Source organism: Catharus ustulatus, chromosome 3 (genome assembly GCF_009819885.2).
Source record: "Catharus ustulatus isolate bCatUst1 chromosome 3, bCatUst1.pri.v2, whole genome shotgun sequence".
NCBI lineage: Eukaryota > Metazoa > Chordata > Aves > Passeriformes > Turdidae > Catharus > Catharus ustulatus.
The window spans coordinates 85,087,896-85,106,716 of NC_046223.1; the positions used below are offsets into that span (position 1 = coordinate 85,087,896).

The window sequence follows — 18,821 nt, forward strand, 5'->3', positions numbered from 1 at the left end:
CCACTTAGTTTAAAACTAAACTGAGTGTTTTAGGAATCTTGCATCCATTTCAGTTCCAGTTACGGAAGTATGGGACATCTGATTCAAAGAGTATCAGTCCTAGATATTTCAGACTTTTAAAGCTGACTTGCTTATTTCTTGAATCAGAAGAAAATATGAGGCTGCAAGTAATTGCAGAAAATCACCTCTCTTTCCTCTATCTCTAGGTAGCATTAATTAAACCTGTCATTCCTGACAGATGTTAGTCTTTGAAGTTTCTTCTGGTGGACATTTGACCTCCTTACTGAGCAGACAGCTTACAGGCCTTTCTGGAAGAAAGTTCTTTCTGGAAGAAAGTTGATCCTGATTCAAAATTAGGTCTTTTCATTGGGGAAAGAAATTTTGACTGTCTTTGTAGCCACACACAAGATCTTAAGAATTAAAAAAAGGAGAAAAATTGATATTCATCTCTATTAATGCATGGGTTTCATGATCTTGAGTGGTGCTTACACCATTAATCCCCCTCTACTAAAAATCAGTCTAAAAATGATATTGCAGGGAAGAAGGACAAGGAAGAATCACCCAGGAAGATCAAAAGTACAGAACTTTTCTTTTTCTTTAGGTCAGACACAGAGACCAACTCTTAGAAGGAAGAGAGCTTGGAAGAGATATGATGAAAAAGCTTGTATAAAACTATCATGGTTTAGAAAGGAAAAAAAAATGCAGAATGATTTCCTTCCTTATTCTGTTACAGTGAGATGTAGCACCTGAGGACACAGACATAGAGCTCAAAAATGGGCTGTTTTCGCATTCAACATTCCCCTCGCACCCCAAACCCACCTGAGTGTGGTCAGGTAGAGGAACTAATTACTAAAGGATTTAGTAGAGTTTCAGAAGTTATTTATTAAAGTCACCAGGAATAGTCTGTTCCTGACAGTTCCTGATGAGTAACTAAGATCAGGCTTGGCTTCCAGAAAGTTTTAAACTGGTGATTAATGTGTAAAGTTGTAACAAGGGAAGGTTCTCTGGTTAAAGGCTATTTTTTACCTTCCCATAACTCGTCAGTTAGCTACACACTTTGCTCTGATGCAATGTATCAGCTTTTTGCAAGACAGAAATGCTTGAACCACAGAATTCACAAAGTGCTTTTATGTTATTGACTTATTACAGTGGAGAGGTTCTATTTTGATTTTTTTTTTAGTGGGCTTTTGTTTTTTACTATATCTTGCTCACTGGTGCAATCATCACAGTACTTCTTATCATGTGAAACCACACTTGAATTGGTGTAATGGAATTACATGTGGCGTGTCATATTTGCAGTCTGGAGATGCAGAGTCTTCCAGTAGTGGCTGTATGAAGTGAATTTCTGTACAACCATCCAAGGCTGCTGTCTGTACACATTCAAAAGATCCTGTTAGGAATTTCAAAGCAACCTTACTTGAGTGGTTGTACAAACCTATGCTTTATCTGATGTATTGGATACAGACAAGCAGTGTGCACCTAGGACCAGCAACTGCTCTGAGTGTCACTTCTTACAAGTATGTGATGTGGAAATACATTCTGAAAATGCAGTTCCAAAGCATTTTAAGTATGCCAGTAGGTAATTCGATGTACCCAAAACAGGTAATTTTCACATGATTTACCTCATAGGTATCTTTCTCCTTGTTTTGTGCAAAGTTCTTTAATTGGAGGCAGCTGTATAATTTTTGTGCATTTTTGGCCAAGGCAACCATGTGAATTTGGTTCAAGAGAATGACATGCTTCCATTTTATCTTTTTTTTGGGTCTGAGACAGTTCCTGGACAGCTATTAAATTCAGTTTTTGTTAGAACTCATCTCCACACCCCCCCAAAAAAACCCTCAAAAGGTAGCTAAGATTAATCTTCACACTTGCAATAATTTCATGCTAATCTGTGCATGTTTTCTTCAGAGGCTGACTGTAGGAGTTCTGGCAGAAAATGGTTTGACACTGGAAGAATGGCTGCCTTCAGCATGGATTACAGACACTGTTCCTCGGCGGTGCCCATTTGTCCCACAGATGGGGGATGAGGTATGGTAATTTTTCTCTCTGTGACCTTTCTTCTTTCAGCTTGTTTTTGCCTTTTGTATTTTTCTCTGTGCATTTTTTCCCCAGAGACTTATAATCAAAATATTTTGGATTTTCTTAAAAACATTCTTTGTTCTGGCTAAAATATGCTTTCTCTTCCTTTTACTCAAAAAATATTCTTCATAGTGTTTGACTTTTTATTATTATTCCACGCTGTTGCACTAGTGTTCCTTCTTGTATGGTATTCGATGTGTTGATTTTTCTTATTACACCTGTAGACAAGTTGTGTGAGGTGATTATGTCATGAAAGAGTTCCTTAATTGTAGAGCATTTGGTATCCTGAAGAACAGGTAAGAAATCAGATATGAAATTAAGTCTGGAAAACATACTCCAGTTTGGGACTTGAAAAAAAAGCCAGGAATTAAGCCTCCTGGTTGTGGATTTTTTTTTTGCTTGGCATGATTGTTTTGATGTAATTTTTTTTAAAAAATTACTTATTCTGAAGAAAAATTCTGATATTGTTCTTATCACTTGTGTTCCTGATATTAAAAAGTTTCTATTAGTCTCTTACAACAGAAAACTGGGAGAAAAGTTTCGTATATATGAATTTTATACAAACCAGACTGTAAATACTTTGTAAACATGACCCAGGTGTCTCAAAATACAGTAGCAAAAGGATACCCACCAGTTTCTACTTTGGAATATGTAGCAGGTGAACATTACAGTGAATTCTATGAATAAGTAGTATTGGGTAGAATGCAATCTTGAAAGCCGGAGTCTGTGCATGTTTCTTAAACCCCTCTCAGGTTAAAATAAGAGGAAATAGCTGGTTCATGCTGTAATGGGTCGTGTGTTGCCTCTTTGTGGAGTAGCATGTTTTCTGAGTTACTAAACAGTTGTTGTGTAGCTCACACCTTCAGAATGCTGTTGGAGGAAATACTTGACATGGTGGCAAAGTTGATTAGCTTTGTTCCCAAGCTAAAGCTTTTTGTGGGCATCACCTTAGAAACTGAATTAAGAGCAGAGGTTGCGTGTGCAAGCAGTTTTGTTTTTACTGGATTGCTTCACTGATCCAGTTCACAGCACAGCTATGCAAAAATTACATCATGAGGGAGGGAAGGAGTATTTCAAGTTGAAAGTTGCAGCTAGAGAAAATGCTTATGGATTTATACCCTCCAGTAAGCGTGTTTTGGAGACTCTGCTGTTCAAAAGATCAAGTCCAAATAAATATATTTGGTGCCTGATACCATCTGGATACAGTGAAGCAGCCAAGGATTTATCAGCACCATACTGCTCAGGAGACTTGAACATCGTATTGGTTTAGTAAGATAAACAGTTGTGTTTGATTTGGCATCTGCTGAATAGCATGTACAGTGTGTACTAGGAATATCTAAGTAGGGTACATCCTTTTGCTGAAAATGCTTTATATGGGAGAACAGGAAGTTTTGTGTCCTGTGCCTAGAAAGTAGGAATAATTACACCAATAGAGTATGTTTGTAATCAAGCCACTCTGTCTGAAATTCCATCTCTGATACTTGCCTTCCCTAGATTTACTTACTATTATTTACTTATTATTACTATAAGAAGTTATTAATCTAGAAAGTTACTTTTGTGATTCACAGAAATAGTGTCTTGGTTTAATTAGAGAAATGTAATGAGAAGAGATACTGTGTGGCCTTCCAACATTTTGTTGGATGGTAGATATGTTTTATAAAATTTGGGGGGAGATATATTTCAAGTATGTTCTCAAGCTGTACAAACAAGTAAGAAAAAACAGTAGTGCTATGTTTAGTTACACTTAGTGCATAAGAATAGCACATACCATCCCATTTCCCTTTCTGAATAGTGCTGTTTACAGATCTCTGCCCTGTGTCTTGAGGAACAACAGAAACACTAGAGAGATGGGGTTGCAACTTTGCTGTCTGAATATCCAAATACAAGGCATGTTTGTTGGAGTGTTCTGCCCTTAACATGATTAAAAACAGTTTTGTCGGAGTGCTGCAACAAACATGCAGAAGCAGGAATTCATCAAGAATAACAGTATTACTTCCTAGGAAAAGACATTAATTCTTTTTTCACAGATACCTTCCCGGTTTGTTCTTCTGACAGAAGATGCAATGCTTAGCGCCATTTGCAAAATAAAGAATATTTCACTTCTGTAAACAGTGTGTTGAATTTATGTAGTGGTTTAACAGAAACACTAAGTGTAGCAGAGACTGTTTGTAGCCTGTGCACTTTTTTTTTGTTTTGATTCACTGGAATGTATGGGAAACAATCATTGCAGTGTTGAGAGCATAATGTAAGTTTGCCTTCAGATGTGTCTCAATAGCCTCTGTTCCTTTTCCTGACAGATAGATTCTGACAGTGCCTAGAAGATTCTCACTGATTTCTTACCTTTTGTAGGTGCTCTGTGTTTTGTCCACATGAATATTGAATACTCTAAAAACAGGGATTTTAAAACATATGTGTTTTGTTACTGATTTGTTGGTTTCACTCATGTAATTTAGGGTACTTTGTTCATACAGAAAATAATGTTCTAAGCATTTCCTACTTTTTTTCTGCAAATTTTCTATAATAGCTTTTAAAACTTTACTTAATTTTTTGAGAATCCATGACTTTGGCAGGAAAGCAGACTGAAAAGAAATAGAAAGTACACACATTGTATGACTTGTTAGCATTTCAACTCCTCAGAGTCTTTGTAGGATAACTGTCACATTTCACTTTTAGGTTTACTATTTCCGACAAGGTCATGAAGCATACGTTGTAATGGCCAAGAAGAACAAAATATATAATATTAATCCCAAGAAACAACCATGGCATAAAATGGAACTGCGGGTAAGACATATTTTTCTTTTTTGTTTATATCTTAATAGCTAAAAAAAAAGAAAAGAAACTAATGGAAGGAGTCCTTATACAAATAAATCTAGTGCTCTTAATATTGTAGGATCAGGGGGAAAATTTAACTTAGTAGTCAAATGAAACAAGACCTTAAACTGTACTACTTTTTGTATCAGCTTGAGCAGATGAGATGGTTATACTTCATAGCACAATATTTTTCAAACATACTGCATTATGAAATAATTGCTCATTGTGGAAGGCTAAATTTCAGATTCTGAAAGCTATTTCAATTAACTTCAGTGGTGGTACATAGTATTTTGTTTATTCTAGGAGCAAGAGCTGATGAAAATAGTTGGGATTAAGTATGAAGTGGGATTGCCTACTCTCTGCTGTCTTAAACTAGCTTTTCTTGACCCTGATACGGGTAAACTGACTGGAGGAGCCTTCACCATGAAGTAAGGAAAGCAACATTGTATGGAAATTGGGGATTTTCTTGGATGGGGGAGGGCCAGAGGGGTGTTGAGGTTGAAAGTTAAATAATGACATTAATATTAACATTGTGCTTTTCCAAGTGTGGAAGTGTTATTTTTTTATGTAAGTGCTTTATGTTGTACTTTTGCTGTTTTATTGCTTAATAGTTATGTGTTGTGTTGTAATTAGGTACCATGATATGCCAGATGTCATAGATTTCCTAATTTTGAGGCAGCAATTTGATGATGCAAAGCATAGGCGATGGAATATAGGTGAGTTGTGGGGAAAGTTGTGTGCTGTGATTTTGTTTGGTTTTTTGTCTGCCTATTTTCATGATAACTTTCTTAAAAGTAAGTTATGGTAAAGAAATCTTAATACTGTGCTGAAGTGAGAGGGTAAACTCTGCCCATGGTTGCCTGGGGAGTTCTACTTAGACCTTGACCAAACTGGCAGCAAACAAGCAAAATAGTGAAGGTGATCTTTGAAAGAAAGTGCAAAGAAAATTTCAGTTGTATATTTGCAGAGAGAATAGTTAGGGAGAGGTTGAGGAATATAGTGTTTATTGCTAGCTGATAATTTCTTGTAGCCTATATATTGTTTGTATCTCTTTTTTCTTTTTAATTGAAGGCCTTCCTACAATTGCATTGCTACTAGGATTTTTTTTTCCAATTTCTGAAATTTCTGCTGAAAACATGGGAATACTGTTACAAAAATTGCAAATTGATGTCTAGATTATACAACAAGAATGCTCTTTCCATCTCCTTATACTTTTTGAATTCTGTTCTAAACCCTGTGGTTTACCTTCATTGAAGCGTATATAGTTATAATTCACTGCCAAGTGACAAGGGAATGACTTGGATTCTTTTTACTTTGCCTGTGCCCAGTTATTTTGGAGTACTGGATACTGGAACAATGCCCATGACTGTTAGGCTCTCCAGTCTGGTCTATTTCCTAGTCATCTTTTCCATATGATGATAAAGATCACCTTTCAGCAATGGAATGAATGAATCTTCTGCCCTTTGATATCCTTAGGTTCTGTGCCTTAGCAGTAGATGTATAAATTACATGATACCACAGGAATAAGTTCTATGTCATCTGATACTTCAGATTATGTTGGTTGAAAGACAGCTTATCTTCAGTTCTATAGGGAATTTGGTAAAGACCCTAGACTTCTGATCCAATAAGAAATGTAAACTTTTTTTTTTTTTTCGAAGACCTTTTCAGTTTAAAGATCTCATAAGTGACAAGGTTGATGCTATTTCTTCATGGCTATGGATCTGCAGTCTTGCCCTCCTCTGCCATGCCATATTTTTGCAGAAAATCATGCCAGCAGCAGAAGAATTATTGCCACAGTTTGTTTTTGAACAGCCTAACCAGGCTTCCTGAGCTGGTACTGTATTTCAAGAAATTTGCAGTCTAGAATAAATCAAAGCTACACTGAAAGTATTGAAAGTACCAGGACCTTATACTGAGCTTCCAATGCAAAAAATATGAATTTTTATTGTTGTTTGGACTTTGTTTGTTTTTAGGGAAGAATATTTGCTTGTCTATTATATTTTTTAAATATTAAATTGATATTAATATATGAATCCTTTTAGAAGGCACAAACATAAAATTTGAAATTACAGGTTATTTGCATTCAGGTTGTATTTATTGCATATCTGTAATCCTCATATAGTTTAACTTCGAGTTTAATGCTTGGACTAAGAGCTATTTTGATAGTATTCCTGGAACTTCAGCTGCATGTCTTAGGTGTGCATACCTGTCTCTTATGTAGCAGCCACTGTGAGTTTGCATACATTTTTGCTTATCTTAAAGTGAGCATTATGCAGGGATACTCAGTTCTGGAAAACGGCACTGGAGCCATGTTCTTATGAGAGATCTTGGTCTGCTCTCTGCATAGATGAGGAAGCACAGAGGATGTGGGGAAAGTAATGATTCAGGAGGTGGTTCTTTCACTCACGTTGTTTTCTGCTTTAGCATGCTGTCTGTAAGAATGCTGTGGCTCTTAAGGACTTAGAAGCAGTTGCCAGTATATGCCCCTTTAAGTGGTTTTGATCTGCTTAATGTCCAGCTCAGTGAAGTCACTCCTAGTTGTACCTATGCATGTTTCTTTGTAAAACTGGTCACTAGGGAAGGCCATATTGGAAAACTAATTGTATACATCTTCAGAAAACAAATTATTATTTTAAAATAAAGTATCAACCCTTATTTAAATTTTTGATCTTGCATTTCAGATATTTCTGGTTTACTTGGTTCTATTCAGCACAATTAGGACTATTAATAGAAGCTTTGTAATTGTCCTGAATTACTTGTGATCCATTAAATTTAAATTTTTTTTTAAAATATGCAGTAAAAAAGGCAGACCATTTTAAAAAATATATTTACTTCCTATTATTTCAGACAACTTCAGCAAGCATTTGGGCAGAGGGTGGATATTGAAATGGAACAAATATGCCAGCAGTTGAGAGTGTGTATATATTCAAATCCCATGAACATAAAAATGTGTAGTTCTTAGAATCTCAGGCTTAAATTACTTTTTTCCTTGTATTGAACAGAATACTACACTAAGATTGTTTCTTAATTTTGTGGCATGTGTTGTAGAAAATGGTAGCATTTATGATGGTGTGTAATGCATGCATTCTCATGCATAATTTTTTTAATAATGCTTCTGACCTTTTTTCTCAGCTGTGCAAATGCTTTGTGGTAGTAAAGCCATTGCAAGTCATAGTAAATTACTTTGCTAACCTTTTTGAACAAGCTTTAATAAATTTTATTCTATTATCAGTCAGATTGCCTGCATAGCAAAGAGAATGAACCTCTTGAGTTACATTTGCATTGCTGAAAAAGCACTTCAGAAACTAAGGAGGACAAGCTCAGCAGCTTGTAAAATATTCCCCACACAGAAGTGTCATAGTACTCAGTCATTTTAAGGTAGCATGCAGTATTTAATGCAAGTAGATTTGAGTCTTAAAGGAATCTTAAAGCATTGAATTGTCTTACCTTTTATGTGAAATTAAGAAATAAATTCATAAGTAAAGAATACATAGATTTGCAAATCGTTATTTTTCTAAAATGTCGTATTAACTTCCATTTTGGTTAAAAAACAATTTTCAGAAAGAATTTGATAGTTTTATTGTTTTTTTACTGAGCATTGGCTCATGCTTGCCTGCTGAAACTGTAAATGTTCAAAAGGATTTCTGTATTCCAGATCAATCCAGATATATCTAAAACTGCTTTTCTGGGAGGGTAACATGCCTTGTATTGATGAAATTATCTTGTGTTCTTACCTAGGTGATCGTTTCAGGTCAGTGATAGATGATGCTTGGTGGTTTGGAACAATTGAAAGCCAGGAACCTCTTCAGCCTGATTATCCTGATAGCTTATTTCAGTGCTACAATGTCTGGTTAGCAAATTTATCTTCTTCAATTTTTTAATGTTAATTAGTTACTTCATTTGAAGTACTGACTGAGAAACTTACTTTCATTAAATTCAGTCATGTATCTCACTGTACCAGTTTATTACAATGTATTCTGTGTTGTATAAATTAACATTTTGTTACAAACATTAAATAATTGCATTGTTGAAACAATATTAGTAGATAATTTAAGTGTGATTATTTTTAAGCTGGGACAATGGTGATACTGAGAAGATGAGCCCTTGGGACATGGAGCTGATACCAAGTAATGGTATGTTACCTTAATAATATAATTTGTTTTACAAGTATATTCTAAGAAGAAACAAAAGTGTTATATGGTTTTACATAAACAATCCTGGTTTTTTTGCTGGGAGTGGGAGGAAGGCCCACAAACCAGTTGCATTTAAAGAATATCTTTAAATCAATTACTAAACTAAAAGTGAATCAAGATAAAAGAACTGTGAAAAAATAACCATGCTAGATAAAACTGAGTGATGTTGAAAATAGAAATAATACAAAAATTGCTATAGATAATGTACAGTTAAACTTAACTCTTAGTGCAATTAGGGAGGTAAACCCCTGCCCTAGGTCAGCTTGAGGAAATTGGCTACTCTAAGATATGTCAGCATTTCTGCAGATATTCGGTGTGTTGCAGATGCAACCCATGCCTGTGAAAGAGTTTGGTCATACAGGATTCTTCTCTCCCTCTGGTCCAGCACATATAGCAGATACACATGCTGCAGAGTGGACAGCATAGCACAGGCACTGTTCACATGTTCAAAGACAAGTATTTCTTCTTCCATAGTTTGTTGGTTGGTTGGGTTTTTCCAAGACTTCATAGAACTCTTGTTATAAAGCAAAATAGAATCAGCATTTTTTCCTTGTGTTTTCTATGAGATATTTAATAATATTGTTTCTCAAAAGTAAGCATAAATAATTATTAATTATTTTAAGTTGTATTTCTGTTCATTTCAACTTTTTATTTGGATTCAATCCTTCTTTTAATAGATATTTCTTTGTCATAAGTAAAATACAGGTGTTAGTGATAACATGACTAAAATTAATAATTAAAATAGACCACCCCATTTTCTTTTTAGTGGACATCAATTCCTGTTGTCTTTAGAAAGGAGAAACCATTTTCAGCTAAAGAATACCTACTGATTTAAGATAACTAAACCTGAACCTGATTTTTTTTCTATATTCACAAATATCAACATTTGTTATATGTTACCCTCTTAAAAGTTGTGAAGAGGACTGCTTAACATCATACTTAGAAAATCTGCTGTTAAATTGTTAAAATTGGTAGGTCTTCAAAGATGCTAAGGTGATAACACTATTAATTTGCATACTCAGGAAGTGTTTTTGGCATTTGAACTCAAAACTGACAATATAGGAACCGCTACCTGGAGAATGTTTTAGCAGCAATGTCCAAGTAATCTTGAGCTCCATCTGGAAATCATCTGCCATTCTTTACCAAAATAACTTATTACCAATAATATTGGCTTTTAAACACAGAATAACTCCATAACCAAAACACAAGTTTTAACTGTGATATATTAGTGTCTTAGTTGGTTCTAAAATAAGTTTTACAATTAGCTATTTGGAAGAGGATGAATCTTCAGGGAGGACCTCTACACCAAACTGCATTGTAAGGATTTAAATGTAATGCAGAGGATTATTCAGAAAGGATAATGGATACATCCAAAATGTCTTTGAGCAAATACAGAGCTATTCATTTGTAAAAATGATTTCATGGTGTCTTTGATTTACAGGCATATGTATTACACAAGATACAAACATTTATGCTTTATTTAATTTTCATATTACATTGCAGCTGTATTTCCAGAAGAACTGGGAACCAGTGTTCCTTTAACTGATGATGAACGTAGAACACTGCTCTACAAACCTTTGGATGGAGAGTGGGGTTCCAGGACCCGAGAGGAAGAGTGTGACAGAATTATTGCAGGGATAAACCAACTTATGACTCTAGGTAAATTCTGAATAATATGGGAAATGTTTTTGGTTTATATTTTTCAGACTATGATCATGTGCACTTCTGAAATTGCCAAAATGAATGTAATAAAATACACGTTTAACCTCTTGATTAATTGGAACAAAACTTTCTCATTGAACAGTTTTAAAGTTTTTTTTTTTATAGTGAGTACTTATGAAACCTAAATTTTTTCCCAAGGTAACTGTTGTTTTTTGGTAGGTAATTTGACATATGCTAGGGGTTTGTGTTTTATATTTTAGAAACAAGTACTTGTTTTTTTTAACTTCAGCTATCAGAATCTCATGTTGAGATTAAAATTAAAAGCTTTATGATTAAGTGAATATTAACTAAATTATGGGCTGATGTGGGGGAGGACAAAAAGCATAGATTTACTTAGATAATGAATATCTATGTGTGGATTTTCCCTGTAATGACCTTTTCTAATTCCTGATTTCTTCCCCACATTTCCTTAATTACACAAAATGTTGAGGGAAAAGTAATTGATTACCTTAGGAAAGCTACTTGCCCTTTGGTTGTGGAGCAATTATTCTTTACAGGCAGCTTCTGAAAAATTTCACAAGTATAAGCCGCAACATTTTGACTAAAATTTTGATCCAAACCCGTAAGTGCGGCTTATACTCAGGAGTGGCCAATATATGCATGAAGTTCAGAAATTTGCCAACCCAGAAGTGCAAGCCCACAGCAGCCCCGAGCCGAGCCAGAGCCCGCGTGGCCCCGAGCTGAGCCAGTAAATCCTGCGATTCTGTTACTAATTGGCAACTTTGTCAAAGTTGCACGGGGATCCTCACTGTGAACAAAAATGCAGTTTACAATCCAGTGGGGTTTATATATGGACAAAGAACGAAAAGTTGCTGACACCTGGAAGTGTGGCTTATAATCAGGTGCAGCTTATAATCGTGAAATTACTGTAATTGTTAAAATGTTTAACGCATTGCTGCAAAATTTACCTGATCAAAGATGGATGTCTGGGTGGAGATCCATCAGTAAATACAGCCTGAATGATGTGTTCTGTATGTCTTTATGGGGATCAAAATGTGTTCAATCAGCAGTCGTAGGTTTTGGACTAACAATGGTCATGCATTAAATATAAAAGTTACAGATACTTCATTTAACTGACTTTTGAAGCACTTGATGCAAGGTAAGATGTTTTAAAAAAGCCAAAAAGCTCTTACCTCTTGAAATAATTCTGATTACCTGTCTATCTATCACATATGGTATATTTGATGGCATGCTGCATAAGAAGCTTCCTAAACAAAGGAGTTATCTGTACAGTGCAGTAGAACAAATTAGAGATTTATGTTAAAAAAAAAACCTGAGGAGATGGTTTGCTGTGCCATTTAAGAGTAATGGTTTTACATTTTGCATTATGGTGTATAGCGGACCACTTAGTTTGGGATTTGGGTACAGCAAGTGTGGTACACAGTGGTACAAAGTAGCAGTTACTAGAACATTCAAAAGAGTAACTAAACAGCTTTTAGAAGAAGAGTGGTCTTTCTAGCAGTAGCATATTTTCTGTTTTTAAAGACTTTTGAGACTTTTAAAGGTGATTTTCTGGTTTTGTATTGCAGTGTTTTTCCTTGAGATATAAGATGTTAGAATGATGTGTAGATGTTAGAATGATGTGTCTAAGCCTACATGATGATTCTAATTACAGGAGGGAAAAAGGCTGTTCAGGTGCACAGATATAAATTGCTCAGCAGTCCTCTAGCACTATATTGGATTGGTTTTGGAAGGCTTCTTTGCTTTTAGGTAGGGACAGGAGAGAGTGTTTCTGTTTTACTTTGAGCGTGGATTTTATCTACATCTTACAGAGGCTGAAATAGCACTGTGACTTTTATGGCAGGAATTTAATGTATTGCTTTGTTTGAAGATATGAGAGCGGCAATACAAAGTGAAATGAAATGAGCCTATGCTGTAAATAATGACACTGAATTGCATGCCTTCATCTGTGTATAATTTTTATACTTTTCAAATGTGCACTTGCTGTGCCTTTGGGGAGTGTGGTGCTTCATGCATAACAGAATGGGCACCCAGTCACTGCAGCAATGGGATGTACAGCACACACTTCAGCAAGCACTCTAAATAGAGTATCAAAAATCATTTAGAATATCTAGAGTAGTTATTGTTACTTTTGGAAAACTGCTATACATTTCAAGCATGAAGAAGTAGCTTGTTGCAGGGGGGTGAATCTCGAAACTGCTGTGGAACTTTGTGGTATGTAACACTGGGGTTTTGTGGTTTGTTTTGTTTCTTTTCCCATCTAGATGTTGCTTGTGCATTTGTGGCACCAGTGGATCTTCAAGCTTACCCAATGTATTGCACTGTTGTGGCATATCCCACGGACCTCAGTACCATTAAGCAAAGACTGGAAAGCAGATTTTACAGGTTAGACCCAAGTCTCAGTTCTGCTGTGATCTACCAGCAGCTATACTTTTGGTAGCTCTTTGACTTGTCATACCAAACTAAGAGGTGGGCACAGGTGTGCGTTTTTACTTTCTTTCATCATCTATCCTTGATCGAGGTTTCCATTTTCTAAAAATCAAAAAAGGATTGAACATCTCCAAAATGTATTGTAGAACTACATGGCATTCAAATTCCTGATTGTGCAAATGACTTGTTCCATGTGAGATTCAAATTGCAGAGTTAGTAGAGTGACTTCTGGTCCAAAGTTTTAAGTTTCCCCTTAATACTTTTTTTAAAGTACTTTTAAAATAATTTTAATAAGAGAAAACTTAAAAATATCTGAAGTGGGTTTTTTTGTCCTAATATGCTTAAAAGATATTCTTGCATCACTTAAACAAAATCTGACTTCTTAAATTATTGGTGTTGAACTTCTGAGTTCAACAAAAATAAGTTTATGCATTTTGATACTGTTTTGATGTTTTCCTAAACTGTCATTGCAATTGCTGTGGGTTTTTTTAATGTTTGTTTTTTTGTTTATTTGTTTGTTTTGTTTTAGTGCTTTTTTTGGTGTGGTTTCTTTATTTTTTTAGCAAATATCTATATAGGAGTATAGTTCTTTAAATTGCTTCAGTTTCCTTGAGTTCTTGTTATATTTCTTGTTTGAAAATCTGTGTCCTTTAGTTTCTTTTGAATAAATATGGATAGGATTTTGTTTTGGGCCAAATTTCAAAGTTAATTTTCAGTGCTTTATATATGCTAAATGAAGATTGAATTCTAAACTAAATTTGCTTTTTCATTTTCAATAAAGCACCTCTGGTTTTTACCATTCTATTGCAATATTGAATTCTGTGTTTATTGTGTTATGTGAGGTAATCCAGCTTTCTTTTCTATAATGCGCTTCTTTTCTGTCAGATGGAGAGAACTTTTTGCTGGATTTTGTTTCTTTTGTCAAAAGAGTAAGCAGTTATTTTTGGTAATCAGCACACCTTCAATAAATTGGACTTTATTGCTATTTTTTATTGCCGAGGCCTAGTTAGGTAATAAGCTACCACACTGTGTTGTGCTTTTCAGTGATTTTTTTTTTTTGTAATTTCTTTTTTCCTTTTTGCATTTAGTGGATTGTTCAAATAATTTTTGATTTTTGGTAGTTTTTCAGGCTCTTTTTTTAGCTTAAAAGTAACTTTTGTGCTGTCAGAGTCTTTACTATCTTTATATTTTACTTTTTAGATTTGGATTTATTTTTTGCAGTTATTCTGCTTTTGTGCATAATTTTTTATAATGTGGCTGTTCTATGGTTACATTATTAAATCAGGGAAATTTGATTGTTGTCTGTGTGTGAGAAAAAGATATACTCTAAAACATTTTTATTACTATTTTGTTAATTTTTAACTGAGTTCAAAGGCGATATAGGATGGGTTATATATATCAGAAAGGAATAATAAAAGCTGAAGTGTCACAGCTGAGTTTTCCTGAGGGGTGTCAGCTGTATGTTCTTGAAGCCATTTGTATAGATTACCACAGAATATAACATGGGAACAGGAAGCCAGAGGAAGCTGCCTGCTGCTGCTCACTTAGGGCAGCATACCCGATGTGCACATTCTCTGATGTAATGGAAAACAACGGTGAATGCGAAGAAGGATGTAACTTTTTCCCCCCCTGTTCATATAAACTGCTAGAAACTGTCCTCCTTTCTTTTTCCTTTTCTGCCAACTGTTTGGATGCAGGCGCCTTTCTTCGTTAATGTGGGAAGTGCGGTACATCGAACACAATACTCGCACGTTTAATGAGCCCGGAAGTCCTATTGTCAAAGCTGCCAAATTTGTCACAGATCTTCTGCTACACTTCATAAAGTGAGTTGCTTTAGTAGGTCTATTATTTCTATCTCTTACCAAGGTAAGAGCCTTTTCAGATCTGGATTTTACAGTAAGATAGTTCTTCACTTTAAATAAATCTGTTGTCTGCTGTTGGGGCAGAATAGAATAGAGCTTATGTTGACAAAGAATTCATAAGTTTACAAAACAAGTTCTGTAATACATTGAGTGGCATGGATTGGCATGGCTTTTTATTTTGAGAGACTTCCTCCTAAATGATAAAAAAGAGTTTGAGTATCTTCATGGAGTTACAGATATATTAATTGTTAAGTTAGAGGTTTTAATTTTGAATTTGAATACTGGCTATGTTAACATTCTAAAATCTAGATTATAATTTATAATAGGTTTGAAAATGTTGTTGTATATGTATATAAAGTAAAAATTAAAGACTTTGTAGTCAACTGAAGTTGTAGGTGTCTTTCAGACATGCTGTTATTATCTATAGACAAACTCAATGACAAATATTTAAGATTTTTCAGTCAACGGACACATCTACAGACCTAAAGTTTGTAATAACTTACTGTGCCCACTGCCTTGGTTTGCTAGCACACAATGAGTGCTGCTGTTTCCACCTTGTAGACACAGCAAGATACTTCATTAGTTTAACAAAAATTGTGAAATTTTTAGTGGTTTAGTTTGTCAGTGTTAAATTGAATCTGTTATTTTAAATTGAATTGTTATTTTTTATTTTGTGTTCTTAAAAAATATTAGAATTCTGTTTAGTACTTGAAAATCTAGGACTTTGACTCCATAAATAAATCTTCAGTTTCTTCAGTGCCTGTGATTGCTGATATTTGCTGGAGAATGTAAAATACTTAACAGCTTTAGATGTTAAAAATTTTAGTGACATATACACCATTAGAAACAGAGATATATCTAAAGGGCTTTCTGTTACTAATTTTGTTCTTTAACATCTTTGTTCTACATGGGGTTTTTTTCTGATTAATTAAGCAGCTCAGGGTTTTTCAAAGTGTGTGTAGCTCAGAGTTTTTCAAAGTGTATATTTTTAATTGGCTTAGCTAAATTAGTGGATATTCTTATTTAATAATGGCCTATAGCTTGAGTCTATTAAGATACTAATTTAAATGAACTAACTATTAATGTAAAGCCCAGATTTTATTTTTATGGTTATAACTGTAAGGTAGAAGGCTTAGATAATAGAAAGTAAAGCCCATGGTTCTAATGAGAATGAAATATCTACATGCCTCTGAGAATCTCTGTCTTGGTTTCTCAAGTTATCCAAGTATCTTAAAGTGCTGAAAATGGGGGGTAGGTGTTGCAGTTAGTTTATTTTTTTACCTTCTCTCACAGCTGTTCTGGTGGTAATGGCAGTAGCCCATATTATGGATTCTGATCCCAGTGTGGAGTTGCTGCGTATTTACAGTTACAAGTGATAAAAGTGTTACAAACCACTTTTATTTCCCAGTGGTTTGTATTGGTACATAGTAGAACACCTTTGAGCTTTCCTTTGTAGAGGAGTTTCATATGTTAATCAAGAATTGAAAATCAGTGTGTTTTGCTGATTTAATTATGCAGGTTTACACAATAACAGTGTTAGTCCTTACACACTTGCATTTCAAATGTCATACACTGTGGGTGCTAAATTAAATTATTAAATTGCACTTTTGTACAATGAATGTACTGTAATGCTCCTTGCAAAGCTAGATGGGCCTCAAACCTTTCATATAGTATGGGTTTAGATTTTTCTGATGCTGACAAATGCATGGTAAGGGTTATGAATTTTAATTTTAAAACATTCGCACTGTTAAGTGATCTATATTTTACAACTTTTTGAGCAGATGGTTAGCTTGACTTATTACTTCAGTTCTCTTAGTATTCATTTAGCAGTAAACACATTCTCATTTTATTTGGGAATGGCTTCATGAATATTTTCCTTTTCCTAGGCAAATTACAGTTGATTCCACAGATGATGATAGAAAATAAAAGTTAGCTTGTGTTTCTTTTTACAGAGACCAGAGCTGCTATGACGTAATTCCATTGTACAATGCAATGAAGAAGAAACTGTTGTCTGACTCTGATGAGGTATGTGGTGGTGTCTTGGGCATTGGCACCAATATACTGGAGAAACTGCTGTCTGTCCTCTGGAAGATGAAAGTACTGGTTTGAGTCACTGCTGGGAAGTGGAGTGTACTTTTCTGTCAGGACAATGTTTCTTCTTGTCAGCTGGAAAACTGGGTGAAAATCCAGCCTCCTCTCTTCCTTTAGTGCAGAGAGCTTTAATAGTTTGCTGGGGTATGCTGCTTAGACTTCTGAGAAGTTCTCAAAATTGACAGTCACATGAAATGCTTCTCAGAGGGATGGGGGTAGGACTGTAAAGACTCAAATTATAAGTTTAAATTATAAAAGAACTCGCCTACTCATATATGCTTATATTTTTTAACCTTTTTATGTGACTCATTATCTTGCTCAAAGGAAGAAGAGAAAGACACAAATGTGCCGGGGACTTCCACTAGAAAAAGAAAGGTAAATGTTTTTAAATTTTTTAATTTATATATTTAGTGCTACAATTGCTGAAATGTATTTGTAAACAATGGAATGTAATATTTCTAGTATTGTGTTATGTCAGCTTTTTGAAAGCTTTGAACTTAGTAGCGTGTTGTTCTTCTGAGCTGTTCAACGTAAAAGTATTTCTTTCTGTGCTGCTGCATGTTGTGAATCCATTTACATCCTGTGGGTAACTTTTCCATTAGATTTTGTAAAAGCAGCTAGTTTATTTAATATATACCAGGCAATATGGTCATTTCAGGATCATCAGCCGAAGCGGCGGCTACGTAACAGGGCTCAGTCATATGACATTCAGTCATGGAAGAAGCAGTGCCAGGAGCTGCTGAATCTCATTTTTCAGTGTGAAGACTCTGAACCTTTTCGACAACCCGTAGATCTTCTTGAGTATCCAGTGAGTATTTTAGAACAAGATGACTGGTTATAATCCAGTTGTTAAGTGGTGGGTTGGATGGGGGTTTTTTTTCCTAACTTTGACCATTTTTTCAGTTCTTTCAATTGAAACTTCAGGCAGCTGTAGTGACAGAATTTTTTTTAGCACTTCATTGTCACTTGTTTAATAATGTTTACTGTTTTTTTAACTAATTGCAAAATAAATATTACTTCTCTGTTCTCTCGAATACTTTTGTTGGAAAATATTTCATATTCAGGGATGCTTATGTTATTAAGTAAATTACAACTTTTAAAGTAAGTTACAGCTTTTGCAATTAAGATGTCTTTTCTCTGACTGAAAAATGGTCATGTATATGAAATGCATATATTTGGTTGTTACATGTGATATGTTGTCAAGGATCATTTGTTTCATTTCACAGTATAAAAACTGAAAGTAAGATTGTATGGAAACTTCAAGTAATAAAGCAAAGATTTTCCTTGCTTTCCTTCTAGTGTATCTTAAGTTCAGTAAAATATCACTCCAGGGTGATTGACTTGGGTGAAATTAACTGTCTCAAGTAGTGAAAAGAAATGCTTCTCTTTTAGAAGTCACCAGTAGATCTGTCTTGACAATTCTGCAACCACTGGGTACCATTATTTTTAAAGTAACCTCAACTTTATGCTTTAGCCAACTACAAGTGGTGCTATGTGTTTTAGATCCTCAGATGAGCTGATAGAGAACACTGTACTAGGCTTAAGCATGAAATACACTGCTCCCTGGTGTCATAAACCTGCTTAACATGCAGAGGCACTCCTGCAGGTTCTATTTGCTCTGATGGATTAGCTTCAACTTTTTGGTTAAATTTGGTATTTAAGCTTTTTCTTG

The 18,821-nt window shown here is 34.8% G+C and overlaps 1 protein-coding gene across 2 annotated transcripts in view; it reads left to right on the forward strand.

The window, feature by feature from the left end:
* Positions 1-18,821, forward strand: part of LOC116993786 (pleckstrin homology domain interacting protein) — a 110,223-nt gene that overhangs the window by 77,405 nt on the left and 13,997 nt on the right. Inside the window, exons 24-35 of one of the 2 annotated variants that reach the window (XR_004417358.2) lie at positions 1,909-2,028; positions 4,753-4,860; positions 5,194-5,318; positions 5,524-5,606; positions 8,629-8,740; positions 8,962-9,023; positions 10,587-10,742; positions 13,031-13,151; positions 14,894-15,019; positions 17,011-17,083; positions 17,478-17,524; positions 17,808-17,957. Coding sequence is in view for 1 of the 2 variants with exons in the window: in XM_033054801.1 (XP_032910692.1) it covers positions 1,909-2,028; positions 4,753-4,860; positions 5,194-5,318; positions 5,524-5,606; positions 8,629-8,740; positions 8,962-9,023; positions 10,587-10,742; positions 13,031-13,151; positions 14,894-15,019; positions 17,011-17,083; positions 17,474-17,524; positions 17,808-17,957 (1,287 nt within the window). In the remaining variant the exon portion in view is untranslated. Of the gene's footprint in view, positions 1-1,908; positions 2,029-4,752; positions 4,861-5,193; positions 5,319-5,523; positions 5,607-8,628; positions 8,741-8,961; positions 9,024-10,586; positions 10,743-13,030; positions 13,152-14,893; positions 15,020-17,010; positions 17,084-17,473; positions 17,525-17,807; positions 17,958-18,821 lie in introns of both variants that reach the window. The other variant, XM_033054801.1, reaches the window with a different exon arrangement.